The sequence below is a fragment of the Fringilla coelebs genome (assembly GCF_963513975.1).
Source record: "Fringilla coelebs genome assembly, chromosome: Z".
Classification (NCBI taxonomy): domain Eukaryota; kingdom Metazoa; phylum Chordata; class Aves; order Passeriformes; family Fringillidae; genus Fringilla; species Fringilla coelebs.
The window spans coordinates 82,976,582-82,997,377 of NC_140031.1; the positions used below are offsets into that span (position 1 = coordinate 82,976,582).

General features: G+C 42.2%; 1 protein-coding gene across 2 annotated transcripts in view; it reads right to left on the reverse strand.

Annotated features, from left to right (window-relative positions):
• RASGRF2 (Ras protein specific guanine nucleotide releasing factor 2) overlaps positions 1 to 20,796 on the reverse strand; it is a 125,455-nt gene that overhangs the window by 15,559 nt on the left and 89,100 nt on the right. For both annotated transcript variants that reach the window (XM_084225951.1, XM_084225950.1), the window contains exons 18-19: positions 14,466 to 14,572; positions 4,213 to 4,325 (exon numbers count right to left, since the gene is read on the reverse strand). In XM_084225951.1, the coding sequence (XP_084082077.1) occupies positions 4,213 to 4,325; positions 14,466 to 14,572 (220 nt within the window). The remainder of the gene's footprint in view (positions 1 to 4,212; positions 4,326 to 14,465; positions 14,573 to 20,796) is intronic.

Below are 20,796 nucleotides of genomic sequence, written 5' to 3' on the forward strand. Positions count from 1 at the left end.
CCAGTTATGATTCTCTCTTTCTCTCTCTCACTATTCCTCATGCCTGACCAGGCCAAATATTAAAATAATTTTCTACTTGACAGTATTGAGCATGTGTCTCGTCCTTTCTTTGTTGTACATAAAGCATATAAAAAATATTTAAATTTAAATGCTAGGGCAAGTTAGAGAGCCTGAAATGTGTTGTTTAGTGAGATCATACAAGGCACAAAAATTGTTCATCCATCACATTTTGACATCTGCATATCCCTCAATTTCATTAATGTTTAGTCTGAAGAAGAAGGAGGAGGAGGAGCTGTTTCTGGAAGCAACCTGTTTTTTCCAGATAATCCAGATAGGATTATCTATCAATGTTGTTCACTGATGTTCAGTCTGAACTTACACCTTCCTGCTTCACTATCAGTTAAATTTCATCTAGATTTCCACGGTTAGTAAATCAGGCTGATAAAATCTCAAGCCAAATGTACACTAGGAGGTTTGCCTAGCTTTCAGAACAGATACTGAATTTAAGAAAGCATTTTTACCCTGAAGAGAAACCCTGTCAGTCCACAGAGCAGAAATCCCATCAAGCAAGAAATACCAGCTGCTTTGTTTGATGACTCAAGGCATGAAGCAGCTCAGCATCTCCCATCAACATTTTCCTTGTCATTCATTTTCCAAACAGAGCCTTTCCCAGAGCTGACCCTGATGGATCTTTGGAACACAAACCAACCTTTCCTGCTTCTCTGATCTCTGCTAACAAGGGGATGGATTTTCCAAGGATGTGCATGCATGCAAAGGCTGGGGCAGTTTGTAAAAACACATATTTTTACACAACATCCTTCAGGGAGACATAGAAAATACCAGTGTTAAGCCTCAGAAAGCATGAACATTTTTTCATGAATGTTTGAAATGGAATTTTTTACAAGAAATGCTTGTCCTAAGCCCATTCTGCATTTGTCAACCTTTCAGATTCAAGAGTAGACTACAAAAACTGAGATGTGGGGAAGCCAGGCCCTAAAGTGACAGCTGACAGGCAACCCAGAATTCTGATAGAATACATGTTTTAGACAAAATGCCTGCAGCAAGCACCTCTGCAGAACGACAAAATTTTACAGCACTCATTTGGCAAGTGGGTGAGTGACTATTTTTATGAAGGACACATCAACTGGATTATTCCTTCTTCTCATTTTCAACCCATTCCAGAGAAACCTTTTGAATGAAAGTTTCACCAAATCTTCCAGTTACGACAGATCTGTGCTTGCTCATGAAAAGCATGCTGTCAGAAAGCTTCAAACAAATTGATTTCTAAATATTTATAACAATAGTACAAAAAGCCCTTCAGTTCCAGGTAATTTGTATTTCCCCTCTAAGCAGAATTAGATGACAGGTCTCACTTGGGAAGGATGACATCTCTCCAAGGAGCAGGGCATAGGCTGAGCAGCTTTTCTCCAAGCCAGACCCTGAAGAGAGGCCAGGAGAGGAACACAAACCCTGGGACATTCTGCAAGGGGACAGACCTTGGATGTCTTTAGGATATCCAGGGGGATTCTCAACAAGTCCCTGCCTGGGTTCTGTCATTGTCCATGCAGAAAGAGCCAGGATACCTAAATTCAGAGAATTTTGGTGGAAGGATCTCTCTCCTCTGTGACAGGGAGAGACTGTGGCAGGAGTGTTGTGTTCCCTGCCTGACCTTTGTTTTGTGGTTTGGTGCTTCAGGTATACACAGCGTCCCAGCACAGGGCTCCTTGGTAATGCAAACCCTTCATCATGGCCCTTAGGGCTATGGAAGGCTGAAGGAACTCAGGAAATATATTTTTTTTCACTGCAGACCCTCTCTCTATGCTCAGAACAGCGACTGTAACCCAACAGAGGATCCCCAGTGTGCTGCAGAGGAGGGAGAGATGCTGTGGGATGGACTCTGCAGGACGCAGTGCCCCTCCAGGCTGGCTCAGGGAGCCTTGGCCCAAAGCTGAGCAGTTCTGGGTCAGCAGCAGCTGGGTCTGCAGCACACAGAGATCCCTGCAGACAACAAACAGCTAGAGCTCTCCAGTCTAGGGCAGAGCAGGTTCAGTCCTGGCCTGACCTACTGAGCCAGCCAGGGCACCACGGGGCACAGAACAAACCCCACAACATCACACCCTCCTCCTGCACCACGGCAGCACCTCTGCTTCCAGTGGAAATGCAGAAAAAGCTGTGTTCCTCTGGCCCTGGAAACCTGCCTGCCCTCTGGGCTCGTGCAGTTGTGCTGTCAGAGAGGACACAGGCAGGTCAGCGCCACCTCTCCTGACTCTGCTTGTTCTGACCCTTCAGAAACCAGCTCCAGATTTGTACAAGGATGTTTGCAACGTGCCAGGAAAGCTAAACCCCCTGACAGAAGCTATTCCCCCATTTCATATCCTCATTATTGCAAAGGTGAGTTGTCAAAGAGCAGCTGGCTCTGCCTCTGAGTGGGACCCCTGGATACCCCAGGACTGAGTGCTCAGTCTCCACAGGACAGCAGGTCCCTGCTCCCACCAGCAATAAACCTTACTTTAAAAGCTTATAAATATTTCTATTTGAAGAATATGCAATAAAAATAAGGACTGTGGAAGAGCAAAGGAACTCCTGTGTGAGTATCACAGATAAAGTTGCACATAAACAGCTGCTGGTTATTCCTTATATCTTATAAGGATTATTATATCCTTATTATATCCTGTAAGATTATTCTTTATACCCTATAACTGATCACTCAATTAGCTATATAGTCTTGCTGAGAGCCTGTGTCTCCAGCAGCAATTAGAATGTTTTGTTAAACTCTGGAAATCATTCTTAATTACCAGGCATTTCCCAGAGGTGATCTCAACACCTCCCCCTACCAGTGAAAGGGTGAGAAATTGTTTTGAAATTTAATCCACATAGAAGCAGGATTGAAATAATTCACATCAAATTGTCCAGCAACCACATATGTTTAGCAGTACTGCCAGCCTTGAAAAGCAATAAAGGAGTTTTTAGCCAAGGCTAAAAGAAAGAACTCTTTTTCCTTTTTTTTAATTTGCTTTGAAAAAAAAAAATTAGAGAATAGTCAAAAATTCGGTCTGAATTTTTGAAAAATTTGTAGGAATGGAAATATCTGATGAACTGTATTCATTGGTGTATCAGACACTGTGCTCAGGTACTCAGTAATCAGTTCTAGGAGGAGAGAGAGGACAAACAATAACAACCATTTCCTAGAGCAGCAGTAAAAGGATGCAAACAGACAATTCATTGTTTACACATAAATACAAAGGTTCATTTTTTGGGGAAACTTCTAGTGGAAATGGGCTCATTTGAAACTGGGCACAAGAAATTGTTGTATGGTAAAGGCCCATAAATCTATTACTCTCCCAGGAGCAGACCAGGCTTGTTTTAAAACATTTCCTTAAGAAGCTAAAAGTTTTAGGGTAATTTTACCCACTGTGAGTAGAACCTTTGCCGGCACTCACATTATCAAAATCCACATCATCCTTATCCTTCTTGCTCTTTTGACTTGCTGTCTCTTCCAAAGAGACATAAAATAATGGGGTTTTTTGGAATAGCAGCATACACAGTATTATTAAAAGGAGGATTATTTTTGTTTATGTAAGAAGAAAGGTGTTCTTAATAAGAATTTATCTGTGTTTTTTATATTTGGTTTGATATTTGTCCTCACAAGTGATTTTTCCAGCCCTTTTTTTTTCATATATCGGTTGGAAACCTGTCAAGTGGTCTTAGAAAATTCAGGCATACTCAATTTATAGCACACTTTTTGGTATACCTGCAGAATACTTACATAAATATTCATAAAGCACACCATAGATATATCTATGTTTTTCATGATGTTTTATTTTAATCACTCCTTAGCCTATAGATGTTTCAGCTAATTTATTTATTTAATTATTGCTCAGTCTTTAAATGTTTACTCCTCCTCAGGATTGCAGAACAATGGACTTGAAACCAGTGGCTGTAAAATATTCACACTTTGCAGACAGAGCTGTTTCCACTCATACTTGAGGACTGACCTCATGGCTGCCAGCTGTTCTGCAGCAAAGCTTTCCAATACAGGTATTTTTATGAATGAAACTTAAAACAGCCTCTGCTTTATGGCTCATAAAATACTTAGCAATCCTTCAAAATTAAATACTCTGGAGGGAAACCCAGCCCTGTGAATTCTGTGATACACAGTCTGTCTCCCTCTACGCTACAGTTAACATGTGGAATAATTAGAAATGCGATTACCTCAGTATGTTTGCAGTGGCTTTCCTTTCTTGTGGCAGAAGGTCAGGGTCTCTCAAAACTTCCTCCAGCAAATTTAAAACATTCATTTTCAGCTCGTTGTTCAGCTCAAAATCCTGAAAATGAAAAAAGTTTACTACCTTTAGTCTTAATAGTATCGAACAAAAATCTGAAAAATTATACTTTAATTGGTTGGCTTTCTCTTTTTCAATTAGATTTGAATTCGGTTTTTTGTTTGTTTTTGTTTTACTACTACATTTGAAAATATTTAGAGAAAGCTGTGGTACATAAGTAAACTGGCCGCAAAGGTAGGATCTCCCAAAGGCTGTGATTTTCTCTCCTTTTTGACCTTTGCCTTCTGTGTGGAGACAGGATGATCAGGGAACCTTCCTTTTCTGAATTATCACCTGCCTCTGGCCAAGACCCACAACCTCCTCTCTGTGTTTAACTGCAGTTCTGGCACCACTGCCCAGCAGGGCAGGATCCTTCCTCTCACTGCTGCCTTGAGGTTCTCTGTTCATCTGCCTCCCCTCTGGTGTTTCTTATCTCATACCCACCCTGTTGGAAAGTCTGGTTTTGTGGAGGACTCAAACCAATTGATTCACTAAATAATGTGGCCCTGCACTGAAGAGCTTTAGCATTTTAATTACCTCTGGGGCAGATTGATGCCTGACACAGGACTGAGATTCAGGGACATGCAGCAGCCTGATCTCAACCTGATCAGATCTTATCTGATCTCTTATCTGATCTGATAAGATCACTTATCTGAATTTGGAGAAATCACACAGTATTAGACAATCTACAGACACAGAGTGTACAAGCTTTGAGGTGGGAAGTTGCAGGCAGCTCTTAGAGTAGACTCCAAAAATTCTTGTGTTCAGCTGTTTTGCAGCATTTTGACAGAAAAGCAAACCCCAACCCTTCAGGTGCCTGGTGCATCACAGATCCTCCCTGATAACCCACAGCTGCCTGCAAGCAGGACCCCGTCTGTGCAGAGCTCCCTCTCGTTTCCATGGCAACAGGAGGCACAAAGTTACTGAAAATGGGGAAGATTTGGCACTTCAGCACAAGAGCGTAGTGTTTCACTCCCAAAGACCCCCACAACCCCTCCTGTGGTGAGGGCTCTGGAGATGTGTGCCTCTGGGAGTAGCAGAGCCAGCCCAGGTGAGCACAGCCCAGGTGAACCCAGCTCAGGTGAGCACACCCCACGGCAGCACCAGAGCACTCCCACAGCCACCAAGACAAGTGTGATGACTTGAGAAGGCTGAGCTGGAGCAGAGGCTGGGCAGAGTTCCAGAATAAAGCAGGGATTTATCCCAAGGATCTCCTCCATGGATCCACCTTGGGCAGCACCAGAGCCCAGCCAGGGCTGCACCCAAGATGACCCAAAATGGCCCCAAAATGCCCGGCCGGGCACGGGGTCTCTCCCTGGGATCAGCTCTGCTCCATCTGCACCTTGCAGTTCATTGTCCCATCCCAGCTTTAGCCCCTGCAGTCCCACCCTGCTTGTTTTTCTCTCTGCAGCCCACGGGGTTTGTGCTCCTGGCCTGAGATTTGGCTCATTTGTCCTTGGTGCCCAGCTGGAGCAGGAATTGTTTTGTGTCCCTGCTCTGTGCACAGAGCTCACCATCCCATAATATGAACCCAGACCCACACACTAAAGCAGCACAGAATGTGAAAAATACAAAAGCTAAAACGTGAGGCATTAGGTGGAACCTTTTTTTGAAATGGGGAGGGAACAGTTCAGAGCAGGAGGGGAATGAGTGTTCATCACAGGACGTGCCACAGCCATCCTCACAGCATTTCTGAGAAAGGTTATTACTACAATGTCAGTGCTCAGAGGCATGGTGGATTTGTCTTTCCAGACAAGCTGTGGGTCTGCTGGTGGATAAAACCAGCACTGGGAGAGGAAAGAAACAATGGGAAGGATCCCACTGACTGAGGAATGGAAAAAGAGATTTGCTTTTACAAATGAACTGTAGGTTGGCTGATCAATGAAATTAGACATTGAAAGATGAAAGAAACAATGGGGAAGAAAACCCCTAAATTCCACCAGAATTAAACATGAAAAGGGAGGGTTGTACATTAGAGGGGAATCTCTGGGATCAGGTGTTCTGGGAAGTCTGAACCTCTCAAGTCCCTCAGCCAAGGGGGAAAGAGAGAAGGGGAATGTGGCTGGAAATTGGGATAAAAAGGAGGCTGCATCCTCCAAAAATGTGAGAGACCCCAGGGGATGCCCCATGGCCTCTGCCTTGACTGGAATAAAGTCAAAGGGCTCCCCTGTCTCCTTTGGGCACACACCTCTGGTGTTTGTGGGTTGTTTTTCCTAACAGCACTCAGACACCACCTGCCCTGGACATTTCCCTCCTATTACAGCACCTGCTCCTCACTCCTTCCGAGTCTCCTCACCTGGGCCTCAGCTAATTAATACTCTGGAACCAATTAATATCTGTGTCTTATTTTTTCTGGAGATGTTGACCCGTATTTGAGGGTATTGGAGAACAGGAAGCTGGGGTATCAAACATTCAGCTCAAAGCCAAGAGAATTATTGCAGGGCATTGCACTCTATTTTCTAAAGCACATTTTGTATAGCCACACTCTGAAATGCCTCCCTTAGGAGCTGTTTTAGCTGTTTGCAAGGAAAGACAAGAGAGCCTTTTCATATATTTGGGGTATGGAAATGGAACTAATTAGAGAAAACACGAGGAATGTAACTAAACTACATGACAGTACTGTGCACTCCGGTGGTTTCGAAAAGAAAATAATTTGAAATATAAAACTATAAAAACTGAGTGAAAGGAGAAACCTTGATTCTGCACAAGCCTAAGCAACCAGTGTAATTAATGAGTTTTTCTGGTACCTCAGTGGCAGACACTGCGTGAAAGAGGATGGCATCTCTGCAGCCTGTGCTACAGAAATATCCCAAATGGGCAGAATGGTGTCCAGGAGGTGACACATCCCCCATCCTCATCCAGCACTGCTGGGTAACACCCTCGGGCAGATCACATCATCCTGGCCAGGATGGTATCTCCAAGCACAGCTTTCAAACCAAAAGTTGATTCTTTTCATTATGAGATATCTTCTCTCAGGATGATTTGTTTTATTGAAAACACACATATGGCCATAAAAGTCTCAAATTTTAAAAGTTCTTTCATTTGCAAATAGGATGGGAGAACCTTGCCTCTAATTATCAGATTCAGCCAAACCAAAGCATTTCCAGTTTTTGCATGGTTACATGGTAATTCTTATAATAATGGGAATGATAATAATTTGGTCATTATCATTAAAACTTGTTTTACTGAGTAACCTCCATAAGACAGTTGTGCTGGAGTTGCTGGGGAAACTCAAAGTTATGGTTTTCTTTTTAAAAGTAATGTAATCTGTTTCTCATAGTGTGATGAGGGAAAAAAACCCTATGAATAAAGGTGGAAATCAGAAAAAAAATGAAGAACTAATCTCTTCTTCTAGTGAAGGCCATTATGTGAGTGGTACTGAGATTCCGGTGTGATGAGCCATATATTTTAAAAAAATAACAGGGAAAATATTGCATATAAACATGTACATGCACTTAATTGTGTGGAGAAAGGTTGAAAGGTTTGTATCATAAGAATGATACCAAAATACTTAGCAACCAATTTTAAGTATAACTTAAAAATAACTACATAGCTCTAAATGCATGCAGAATACCTCTAGCTGTATTATGGGTGTCACACATGAATATTTATCTGTTTATACTATAGGACACTTAGATCCACAGGCAGGTAGCTATTTATGGCCCTAGACAGATGTGTATCACAGCTCCCTACATAATTTAACACCACTTTTTTGATTTCTAGTTCTAATTTACATATCAGAGAAGGAATGCAGTTGGTCAGACAGGATTCCTTCAATTTCTGAGCAGCAGATTTCAATCTGACAGTGGTTAAGTTCTTCATTAGAGGGTCACATACCTCTAATATACTTTAGAGTCTACAGTAGCCTAAAGGTTTGTGGGTATTACTCAGATTTGAAATCACTGGCCAGAAGAAAAGAGAGTGCAGCAGAGGCAGAGGAAGGCAAGGAAAAAAAACTTCACCATGCTAGGATGCATTTTAAAACTAAAACCAGTAGATTTACTGGTGGTTTATACACAGATTATATTTTTAAGATTTGACATGAGCTCAGTGAAACCCCAGAAGCTTTCTCTCTCCCCTTTCTTTAAGTGTTCCTCAGTGAGAGGAAACAGTCTGCATCTAAACAATGTGGGGAACACTGAATAATCCAGACAGGTAAAATTGAGCTAAAACAGGAAACATGATTAATATTTGAGTAGGCCAGTTAGAAGACCTACAAAAGAACAGAGGGGAGGGAAGAAAGAGGCAGGAGGGGAGATAGATCCACTGGAAGACTTTTTGCAAGGAATTTGTAATATTTTTAAGTAGCACATCAAACACCATCAGAGCTCAGTGAAGTTACTCACTGCTGCAGTCCTCCACTACACTATTTCATTTTGAAGCATAAAAACACACTTCACCTACCACACACAATTGTGTTGAGCAAAATCTGTGCAAATTCACATGCAACAAAACATTGGCACAGGTGGAAGGCAGAGATAAATGGAGTTATAGCTGGCTTTCAGGAAAACTCATCCCTGAGCTTGAAAGAAGTCTGTCTTACTGTAAGAAATGAGCTATTTCAAGGAAGCCTTGGGTCAATTTGCAATGCAGTCAAAATACAGTGTATCTTTCTAGGTGTGGTTGAAGTGTAGTTTGTTCACATTTCTACAATTAACTTGGTATAAACTCACCAAATCTTCATTACTTTATATCACTTACTATGAGGTAAGTAGGGCTCTTATAAAAGATTTTCTATCTATTTTTTTATTCAAAGGAAATGGAAATAAATTGAATCAGCCAGTTCAAGTGAACTAACAGTATTTTTAACAAACTGAAATAACCTTTTCTTAGACAGCCCTCTGTCTCCAGGAGTTGTCCCCAGTGCCCACGTGCTGTCAGTAACTCCCAGTGGCAAGGCTCCTGCTGGAAGCCCACCACAGCTCTGTGGGGATGGCCAAGAGCACGAGCTGCAGTGGGGCTGGGCAGGCATCAGGCACACATCATCACCTATATTCCCAAACAGGAGCTGTGGTCCTCTCCCCAGGCCTTGTGGTCACCTTGTGACTGTCCTGGGTTTTAAGATACATGTGTGCTCTATTCCCATCTCTCAGAGCTGGGGCAGTTCTCCTCTGTTCATGGGGCATTTTCTTTATCTCTCCCACAGCCAACCCTCCCTCCAGGAGATCTCTGCTGTCCATGGCCATTCATTATTAATTACCTTCTGTCCATGCCCACTGAGTGTCCCTGCAGGGCTGATCAAATTCCATCATCCCAAGGGGAGATGCTGTGCCCAGGGCAGGAGCCAAGCATTCCTACCTGGATACAATCTGGGGGTTGGGACAGCACGGCAGCCTTTGCCCCCTGCATTCCCAGAGGAGCAGCTTTCTCCTGCCCTGCATTCCCAGAGGGAGAGCAGGCCCATCTCCAGCAGCCCTGCAGCTGCAGAGGAAAACTCCCCCCTTGTGCAGGATCCTGCTGCAGCAGAGCCACAGCTGGCACTGCAGGAGGGCTGAGCCCCATGGGATGGGACTGTGCCACCACCCTGGGATGGGACTGTGCCACCACCACCCTGGGATGGGACTGTGCCACCACCACCCTGGGATGGGACTGTGCCACCACCCTGGGATGGGACTGTGCCACCACCCTGGGATGGGGCTGTGCCACCATAGGATGGGGCTGTGCCACCCCCTGGGATGGGACTGTGCCACCACCATGGGATGGGACTGTGCCACCCCCTGGGATGGGACTGTGCCACCCTGGGATGGGATGGGACTGTGCCACCCCTGGGATGGGACTGTGCCACCACACTGGGACTGTGCCACCCCTGGGATGGGACTGTGCCACCCCTGGGATGGGACTGTGCCACCACCCTGGGATGGGACTGTGCTACCACCATGGGATGGGACTGTGCCACCACCCTGGGATGGGACTGTGCCAACACCTGGGATGGGACTGTGCCAACACCTGGGATGGGACTGTGCCACCACCCTGGGATGGGACTGTGCCACCACCCTGGGATGGGACTGTGCCACCACCATGGGATGGGACTATGCCACCCCCTGGGATGGGACTGTGCCACCCCCTGGGATGGGACTGTGCCACCCCTGGGATGGGACTGTGCCACCCCCTGGGATGGGACTGTGCCACCCCTGGGATGGGACTGTGCCACCCCCTGGGATGGGACTGTGCCACCACCACCCTGGGATGGGACTGTGCCACCACCCTGACACACAGGGGGCCAGGGCATGCTCTGACTCTGGCAGTGGTGTTGTCTATTACTGCATGATTTTTAAATTTATTTTTATTTTTTCCTGGTAAAGAACTGTTATTTCTATTCCCACATCTTTGCCCAAGAGCCCCTTAATTTCAAAATTATAATAATTTGGAGGGAGGGACTTTGCATTTTCCATTTCAGGGGAGGCTCTGTCTTCCCCAGCACGCACCTGGCTTTTCACACCAAGGCAGTGATTCACAGACACTGTCGGGCAGCCAGGAGGTTGTGAGAGAGCTGCTCCAGCTGAGATCTGCAGAGAGAGCACTGGGAACAAGCCCTCAGCTGCCACTCAGAGCTGGGGGAACTGGAGGGGTCAGATGTGAAAGCTTCTTCCTTGGACAAGCCCCACTTCAGTCTGCTTGCCACAGGAGCTGAAGGAGGTTCACTTTGCAACACAAGTGTTTAGATGGAAAGCAAGGAAGCATTGCTAAACAAAACAAGGCTGCAAGACCTCACTTAGAAAATGGAGCTCATACTGAGACTTTCTGCCCCTGGCCCCCTATTACCTTCCTATTTTTCCCCCTCTGCAGGAGCCAGCGGGAGTTTTATCCTCGTGAGCCCTTTCTGTCCCCACCAAGGCTCCTGCTCCCTGTGATCCTCTGCCTCATCACTTGTGTGTTCCTTGTTTACAACAGGAGAATCCTGCTTTGCTCCTCTCAGTCACATTTAAAAACCAAAATGTAAACACGAGCATTCTGGTGTTATCTAGAGCAAAAAGAAAGATTTGCTGGCTTGCAGGTGTCTGAATGAAAAAAAAAAAGAAAAAAAAGAGTGGTATGGAGTAAAAAGAACAGAAATGTAAACAAAACAATCTGGAATACCTAAAGCTACAGTTCATTTTGTGCTGGTTTTGGATGATGAGCAGCACAGGTTTGGCTGCTCTTGCTCAGGGTGGTAAAAACAGGGGAGTATGTGTCACCTCACCTGGGGATGCCTTGTTCCCAAAATTTTATCTGTGCCTCGACAGCTCCTCAGGACATTCATTAGCTCCTTGTGCCCTCCACAAAGGGCTGCAGATCTGGCACTACCATGTGTACATTTACTTGAAATATAAGTGAGGCTTCTATAGTGTATGACCCAAGTTTTAAGAGCAATTAATTATTTTTAAAAAATTGTTTAGAATGGTTTCAAGATAACAAAACCACTTTATGAAAGCCCATCCTCACTGAATAGGCTGATTCATTAATTTTAATTATTCTGTTTTCTGCTCACAGACAATTCTACATTAAATGCTGTCCATGCTTAGATAAATTTTAAAAAATAGAAATAGAGCAACACTAAACCATCCCCAAGTGTGGTTTTGACACAGCTGCAAGGCAGTGGAAGCATAGCCCAGCACAGACCTTCCAAACCCCAGCCAAAGATTTTCTAGAGCAAAGAGAGCAAACACAAGGCCCTGAACCATTTGTTTGGCTAACTCCTGCATCCCTGGCTCATGCACTAAGCCTGACCCACGTTCCTACATGCAGCTGAGCAGCAGGCTGAGCCAGCCAAAGGGCTCCAGAGGGAGGCAGGGAGGGCAGGGAATAGTGAAGTGGGATGAGGCATGCCAGAGCCCTGGAGCAGATGGCTGTGTGTGAGTCCTGCACCAGTGCACAAGGCATCAGGACAGCAGTTCAGGCCCTGGTGAGTCAGAGAGCACCAAGGCTGTGCTGCAGAATTGGTCAGGAACTGCAGCACTAAAGCAGGTCTGCAGCACCATCTCCCAGATGACAGAGAAATAATGACACACTTTACACAGCCATTGACTCTGATTGTCTTTGCAGCCTGTGATGAGGAAATGGCATTTTGCCAAAAGGGAGGGCGTGTGATTGCCCACCTTTAGTCCTGGTGTGGGCTGCTGATGACCACAAAGATCTTGGGATGCTGCAAGGAATACAGTCTCTGCACAGAGAGAAATTCCTCATTTGGGGCTGGGAGTTTTTGCAGCAAAACCAAATTCAAAGCCAGGTAGAGGGAAAACTATCAAAATTACATATTTGTCTTTGCAAACATTCACTTATTTTCACTTATTTTCACTTATTCTGTAAGCTGGGTTTTTTTGTTTGTTTGTTGCTGTTTTGGTTTTGGGGTTTTTTTTAGTTTTTTGGTTTTTTGGTTCCTTGGGGTTTTTTTTTTTGTTTTGTTGTTGGTGTTGTTGTTGTTTGGAGGTTTTTTTGGAATAAAATCTGCCCTTTCTTTTGAGAATCAAACCTGCTCTTGGCTGCTCATGAAGATAAAGGATATCTCAGCCAAGGTTGCCGAGTATCCAGAGAGCAATGCAAATACCTCAAAAGGTATAAAAGTTTTTGGCAGGTCTGTTGTTCTTAAAGAATTTCTATGCTTACATTGTTTTGTCACTTTGGAAATTGAATCAGGATTCCCTCACCAGACACTGGTGGCTCAGGATCTGCAGTTTGTGTTGTTACTGTAAAATAAGCTTGGAGCTACTGCTCTCCCAGGACTCTACATCTTTACTGCCAACATTTCACATTGTTTGGCCAGACAGTAATTCTTCACTAGTCCTCCTTAAAGTAGTCCTGTCCCATATTTTTTGGCAGCAAGGAGTCAGTCTTTTCTGGTTTGCTCAGGCCTGTCCTTTCTCTCTCCCTGGTCTTACAAGTAAACAATACAAAAATCTCGTTATATGCTCTGCTGCTGTAGCATTTCTTACTTTCCATGCCAAAGCTCTTGCATTTTGAATTATTTGCTATATTGGAAGAACAACGGACTAGGAGAGCTAAAGAATTAAAATCAGACACCTTTCCCATGGAAAAAATAAATGGCAGTGAGAGACCAGGGAGTGCAGGTAACAGCTTCCACTTTGAAAATGCACAATGAGCTATTACTTATTATTTTTGTCCTCTTCATATTTTTACTGCTATTTTTACAATACCTATTGTAAACATGATGCAAAAGCAACTGCAAAAGAATTCAGTGAAACTGCTTGTAGTCATTGCCTAACATAGATAAAAGTTTCCACATTTCCACAGTCACATAAATTTTAATTAGCATAGAGGATCAGCTCAAGTCACAGAAGACATTTAATATGAACTGGAACACAATAAGCACCTAGAGTAACACAAAACTGTAATAAAAGTCTGCTGCCACTTCTGTTACAGCTCAATGTTTGCTTGATTCTGACTTTAATTTAACAGGGAGTCAAAACTTGGTGTACATAGGCTGCTCCCATAACTTGAAATGATTAATCACTCCCATGATACCAAGATAGATTTTAGTAATCTCTTCTGGGCTGTTCAGCTTTTCAGACAAACCAATTTTCCCACTTACACCTCTTACTGAGTTAATTCTCTAGCAAACTTAGCCTCTACGAAAATTAAACCCTTTAGATGGGAAAAGGGAATTGATTTCACATGAGAGAGTTTGACAATTGCTGCAGTTAGCTTCTGAGATGAAGTATCCTTTATTAGCAGCCTGAAGTGACAAAGCAGTCTGTGAGTGCCATGAAGCACCATCTTCACAAGGTGTACAAAAATCTTCCTTCCTTCCTTCCACCACTTCCTTTCCTCCCTCCCTCTTTTTTCCTCTTTCTCTTCTCTCCTTCTCGCTCTCTCTCTCTTTTTCCCTTCCCTTCACGGAACTTCCCTTCCCTACTTTCAACACTCCTCTGCATCCATGTCAAACTCTCCGAGCACATTTCCCACTGGGCAGCCTAAAGGATATTTTCTCTATGATATTGCACAAACCACTCGTGTTTCTTGCCCTCCCTCCCCTGCCAACACCGTTTTGCCATCACGGACCAGACCCATGGACGTGGTTTCCCGTGCACGATTCCCCACAAATAAATAAACGGATAAACTTCTGCATGAAAAGAGGAGTTGTTTGCCACAGCAGAGCAGCTGGGCAGGGCTGCCCGTGGCAGGAGCAGTGTGAGTGTGGGTGGGTACCTGTGAGTGTTTGGAGACCCAGTGGCGCAGGACGTTGAGGACGCGGTTGGTGGCGGCCCTGCGGATGATGAACTCCTTGTCGCACGTGCGCTCCGAGTTGTTGAACCCTGCACACAAACAAACCCGTGCTGCAGTCAAAGGGATGGGGAAGATTTAAAATAAATAAAAATTAAAATACAATAGAGGTGACTTGGCTAAACTGAAGGCTTGCAGGATATTTCTGTGCCATAAATGGAAAGGCACCCGACAGACAATGAAATGTGAATGTCTAGACCAAAGAAATTTTACAGCCTTGCCCATCACAACACAGACACCTCCCAGGGTCAGCACTCAGCTTTACAAAGGTGAAGAATAATTGCCTGTGCAATTAAATTTCAAGGCCTTCTTTCAGCATGTAAAAAATAAAATAATGTGTATCAAGAAATAAAGTAAATGAAAAACCCCTAAAAACAAAGAAGGATTTTTTTTTCCAGTATGGAAGATATTTACAGCAAGGGAAAGGACCAGATCAAAGCTAGGCCTGTAATCAAACAGATTTGAAAAGTCAGTATGACTTAGGAAGGGAAACAGGTAAATTTCAGAACTAGTAAAGAACAAGGGGAGGAGAACAGTTTAAATACAGAGGAGAAAAAGGTCAGCATGAGAAATCTTCCTTCTCACGAGCAGTATTGTACAGGCTCTAGTAATCAACACTTCAAATAACTTATTCGGGGTTTTTTACCACCAATGACAAGAAAATGGGAAGATATATAGAAAACACATTTATAGACCCAGCTGCCTGAAAACTGATATTTTCCAGATGCAGCATTTCCCCGCTCATGTGTTATGGACAATTTCTTTTTTTTTTCCTTTTTTTTTTTTTGTCAGCAATATTTACTTAGAAAGAAACAGTTTTAATAATATACAAGGAATAGTTTTAATAATGAACAAGAAACTTTCTCTCTACATTCATATTACTGCTTCTCTTTTCATTCTGCTGTAGCTATATAAAAAATAAAATCCATATGCTAAAATGATGATTATATTATTATTTTAATAATAATGAAATTGCTACATTAAGCCCCGTAATGTCTTTTTGACCATGATAACTCTGAAGACAGACTTGAGAAGCTTGCATTTTTCTCAGTTTTTGTCAGATTTGCTCTTGCACTGTGCTGCTCTCCATTCCACTTAGTGCACAGTCCAGGAACAGCTGGGAACACCCTCCCATATGACCTGTACTTTAGTATTTTTTTGGCATAAAAGCTGCTCGAAAGCGCATGTTGTATTATAAATAGCACAGGCAGATTAAAGTTCTATTTCTTCTGTGATAAACCCATTGGAGGGTTTTCTGGAGGCTTGTATTAGTTTTGCTCTATTCTTACAACCGACAATCCAGAAAGTCCAAATTCCTGCTCTGTAATTTTGGCAAGATAAGCAAGACAGGAAGTGTTTAACTGCAGTCTCAGATCTTTTACTGCAGGTTAGACCTCAACCCCAAATGTATTTTCTATCTACACTTACATTTCATTGGCATTTTTAAACTGTAGCATATTACACTGTAGATGGCATCTAAGATTCAATATCAAAGATAGTTTGATATTGAAGCATTTTTTGCCCATAAAGAAAAAAAATAAAGAAAATCTCTAAGGCTTTTTTCAGCAAAAGGTAACACAGGCAACATTTTGTATGTTAATTTTCTATGCCTTTCACAGTTAACCTATTGCAGAAGCAATTAGGAACAGACATTACAAACTGTTCAATTAGCCACTTAATTGCAGCAATGAAAGTCACAATGAAAATTATATATTAAAGCAGCAAAGTCTTTACCAAGGTAACAGTAAGGAAAAGAACTTCAGTAAGCTGGGAGGAAGAGAGAGAGAAGCCTACAGAGACAGTTTTCAGTGAGCTACAAAAAAAATAAAAAGAAGGAAGGAAAAAATTAAAGCCTCCAGAGATCACTTCAGCAAACCTGTATGGCCCTCAGAATTTCATCAATTTTTAAGCAGTAATTAGCTAGCTGCAAAGAATGAGCCACACGTTCACCCAGATCCACATTCTCTGTGCTTGATGTTGATGTGCTGAACCAATAAATGGAGATCTCCATTTGTGTGAGAGAGGAACTGAGCTGAGCACAGCTGGCCCCTCCTGCCAGGGGCTTGTGCAAACCTCCCGGCTGAGCCCCCCAGCTCCTTCCACCCCTCCACAAATCTTGATGTGCCCACTGACAATAACAAATAATTTAATTGGGATTCTGGGGGGACATGCCCACATCCAGACCTGATGGTGAAACAACCTGAAACACTCCAGGGTAAATATCTGTTCCTCTCCTGAAGGAAGCAATCTTTCCACATTAGAAATGCCAGCAGTATTTCTAATTATTAATCATCTAAGTGGGCAGCTGCCTCAGTGAGTGCTACTTTCAAGAAATGTTTTTCACCATTATCTGTTGAAATTAATATGCACTGGTGCTACAAATAGTATCTTCACATAATGGTGATACAGAACTTTTACCACAGGCTGTCAAACACAATGTTAACCTGACAGCATTGCTAGTTTCACTGAATTACTTCTTTCAATACTATTTAATCCCTCTGTTCATGTACTTGTCTTCAGATTGTGTTATGCAAAAAATCCAGTCTCACCTTCATATGTTTTCTTTTGTGCACTTCAATAAAAACCTGGTATTTTTATAGCTTCCTCTATTACCAAAGATTAAAAATATAGGTGCTGAATAGACATAAATCTCCACATTGAACACTTTATCAAAAAGCTAATACTTTTATAGCTTCCACTATTACCAAAGACTAAAAACAGTATGTGCTGGATAGAGAGATAAATTACAGTATTGCACCTTTAAAATCCACTTCACCCCAGAGGAAATGTTTTATCACAGTAAATTCTGCACCATATACTTTAAAGAAATTAAACATGCACATTTTCTTTCCTATTTCAGTTAAAATGTCAAAACCTCTCACTCCAGTTACAGCATTTCTGTATCCAATAGGTGTCCCTGCCCATGGCAGGGGGCTGGAACAAGATGTCATTAGGGTTCCTTCCAAACCAAACCATTCTAAGATTAGCCTGAGATTAATAAAACAGCACATGATTCCTGACCATAGTAATTAACTTGTCCAAAACTTTGATGGTATAATAATAATATCCACTTTTAAGGGTTTATCTACACAAAGAGAAATCTGTTCACAAGAACTGGTGCAAGTTGTTCAGAGTCATGAAGCTTCTGGTGTCTTTCCCAGCAAAAAAATTCAATTTAGTGGCTGATTTGATGTGGCAGTCTCAATGAACCACCCTGGAGTCCCACACTGAAGGTGTGTTAGCACCCAGCAATTAGAGAAAATCACAATCCAGACTTTGGGGAGACCCCAGCAAGCCCCAGAGAGTCCCAGGGATGTGGAAGGAGAACATTCAGGGCCCACCAGGCACATGACAAATGATCAATAATATCCATCAGATATTATCAAAATAATAAATAATATAATCTGATAGCCATCTGGTAGTATCCATCAGATACACCCCAGAGTTGTAGGCCAGCTTCACCACTCAGTCTGACTTGATTCCTGACACCTTAGCAAACACCAGTGCTGCTTTCTGAGCTGCATAAAGAACAAATACCAAAAACCCCAGGCTTGGGGCACAGCACTTTTCATCCACAGATTAGAACTGAAAAGGCCTCTCCAATAAATGTAGCACAAAAGAAAAGGCTTCCCAATGCATAAGAAGCCCCCCAAAAAGGGATTATATCTTTCTTACCTCCACATACCTAAAAAAGTTTGGATGAGTGTTTGTAGATTCCCATCCTTGTTGGTCATGCATTCTCAAGTAGGTAAATGGGTTTCACACATTTGCACAGAAACATGTCAGAAAGTGAGTATTTTAGTGTTGGTAAGAAATCTAAACTGCCAGTGATCCTGTCCTCCTCCATTTTTTAATTTATGATATTGGGCTGTCATACATTAGCCAGCTGAAGAATGGCAGAGCTGGAAAAGGAAACCACATGAACTGTGGTGAAAAGCAGGATGAAGGTGATGAGATCCCATTCAAAGTGTAAAAAAAGCGTATTTGCTCAGTAATATAGTCCTTTTTTTTTTTTCAATTATTATGGAATGATCTTAGACTTCTTTCCCAACCTAAGCCATTCTGTAGGGTTTTATATGAGCAATCTGAGGCTTGAGAGCACAAACTGTAACATTTAGCAGCAGTCTCCTGTTCACAAGAGAGGAATATTTAATCCTCCACGATGCCAGGCTTTGAGTTTGTTCCACAAAGGGTTACAAACTAATTCAGCATCAGAACTGACTGCTAGGAACCTGGAGCAATCCAGAGTCCAATGCATTTCAGGCATTTAATTTCACTTTCACTGGTCCTTGGAACATATGAACTCATTTTGTTCTAAGAAATATGCCACTGAAAATCCCTGTTGCAACCACCCACGTCAGAAATAATTCCAAGTATGTATTTGATTCTTCTGCCTAAAGCCTCTGCCACACATACAATCTAACTATCAAATCAAGTCAAGGGATTATGGTTTTAGTAAGGTAAATCCCAGGGATTCACATGGACCAGCTGATGTACAAGAGTGTAACACAGATAGAGACCTAGTGACTGTGTTTAATTTCTGCAAAATATTTAAGGGAAAGGTCGGTTAACTATTTTTAAGTGACCCTTGATTTAGAAAGGCTTCATCTAATCAGAGAAATTTAAAGAACACTGCATTGAGATAAAGCAGTCATGTCAAGATTATGCAGTAAACTTGGATTAAATCCAGAAGTCTAAAAATACATCAGTCTGGCAAAATAATTTCAGTTAATGTTTGGGAGAGAAAGGTAAGTAGCTAAAGAATACCCTCAAGATCAAGAATGTATTTTATCTCCTCATAATAACACTAAGGTTGCTCTGAGAATTATAATAATCTTTGAGATTATATGTTTAAAGCATGACTACCACAAAGAATGAAAATATTCCTTTAAGCTCACAGAAATATTCAAATTTGAAGATTTGTCCTTCAAAAGTCCTTAAAAACAGGGTTGCTGCTGTAGCTATAATTAGCACACACTCTTGAGATTTCTGGGTTTTTTAAATATAAATATTCTCTCAGGAGAGCACATCAACCTCACTCTTGAAAAAAATATATGTAGAAGCTGCTAAACACTGAAAATATACTTGCTGTTATGAATTACACAATTTATTATTAAAAATCAGTAACTGATCTTAAAGTAAAATACAAAAAGGCACAGTACTTGGTTAAGCTAAAACTCAGCAGCAATACGAGAACATTCTGTCCTCCTCTTCTTTCAGCACCAGCAAAGAGTCAACAAGGGGTTCATGTCGTAACCAAAACCACTTGTTTACATCTTCAAAATCACATCTCTTTTTTGCAACCAAGAAGTGGTTTTGTGTGCATCCACGGGTAAACTCACAAGCCCAGTTTTCCTGGTGGAGCCTCAGACAAAACCACCCGAATTTTGTGCCTTTGTTTATAGATGTATCTGTAGGAAGGAGCAGATCCTGAATTTCAAAAGCTGTTGCTGCCAGTTCAGGTTTCTGAATACCATGGAAAATGTGCAATGTGACAGCACTTTTTTTTCCCCCTACGACTTACGTAAAAAACTATAGGGAACAACTGACAAAGAGGAGCCTTTCTGAGCAACGCTTAACAATTACATTGGCAAACCTTTAGCACACCTTAGACTTCTTCTTTTTTTTTCACTGCAATAATGTTTGAATTATCTGCTATAAACAGTGACAAGAATAGCAACACTGCAGCTGATATTTCCTACACATTTATACATTTGTCTGTGCTCCTTCTGCATCTCTTATCTTTCTGGGAGGAGATAAGCAATTTTTACCTATTGATGTTTTTCTGCATCTGAAATGATCCCTAGCTCTTGATTTCCTTAATGACACTTCATCTACACCTTTAACTTGCTCTATCATCAATATGAAGAGGAGTACAGCAGATATTTATTGCATAATGTTCACAGTCTTTTCAAGAACTATTCAAATGAAGCTTTCAGATGCTTAAAGTGCTCAGTACCACCAAGAAAAAGTTAAAATACGGGTTGTGACAATGTACAGATGAAAAGAGAAAATCACATAAAATGGCTTTTGGAATTTTTACCTTTAACTCATTAAAGCTGAAGGAAGTAGTTTGAGAGATTATTCATATTTTTATAATGTCAATGGGAATAAAGGTTAAATGGAAAGGAGGCGATAATTGCAAGGAGCCAAATGTATCATTTTTCAGACCATCTGTGAACAGGGAGTTGACTGTCATGAAAAACAAAAGCTGGCAGGATGCACACCAGTCACCAAAAAATCTCTGAACAACATG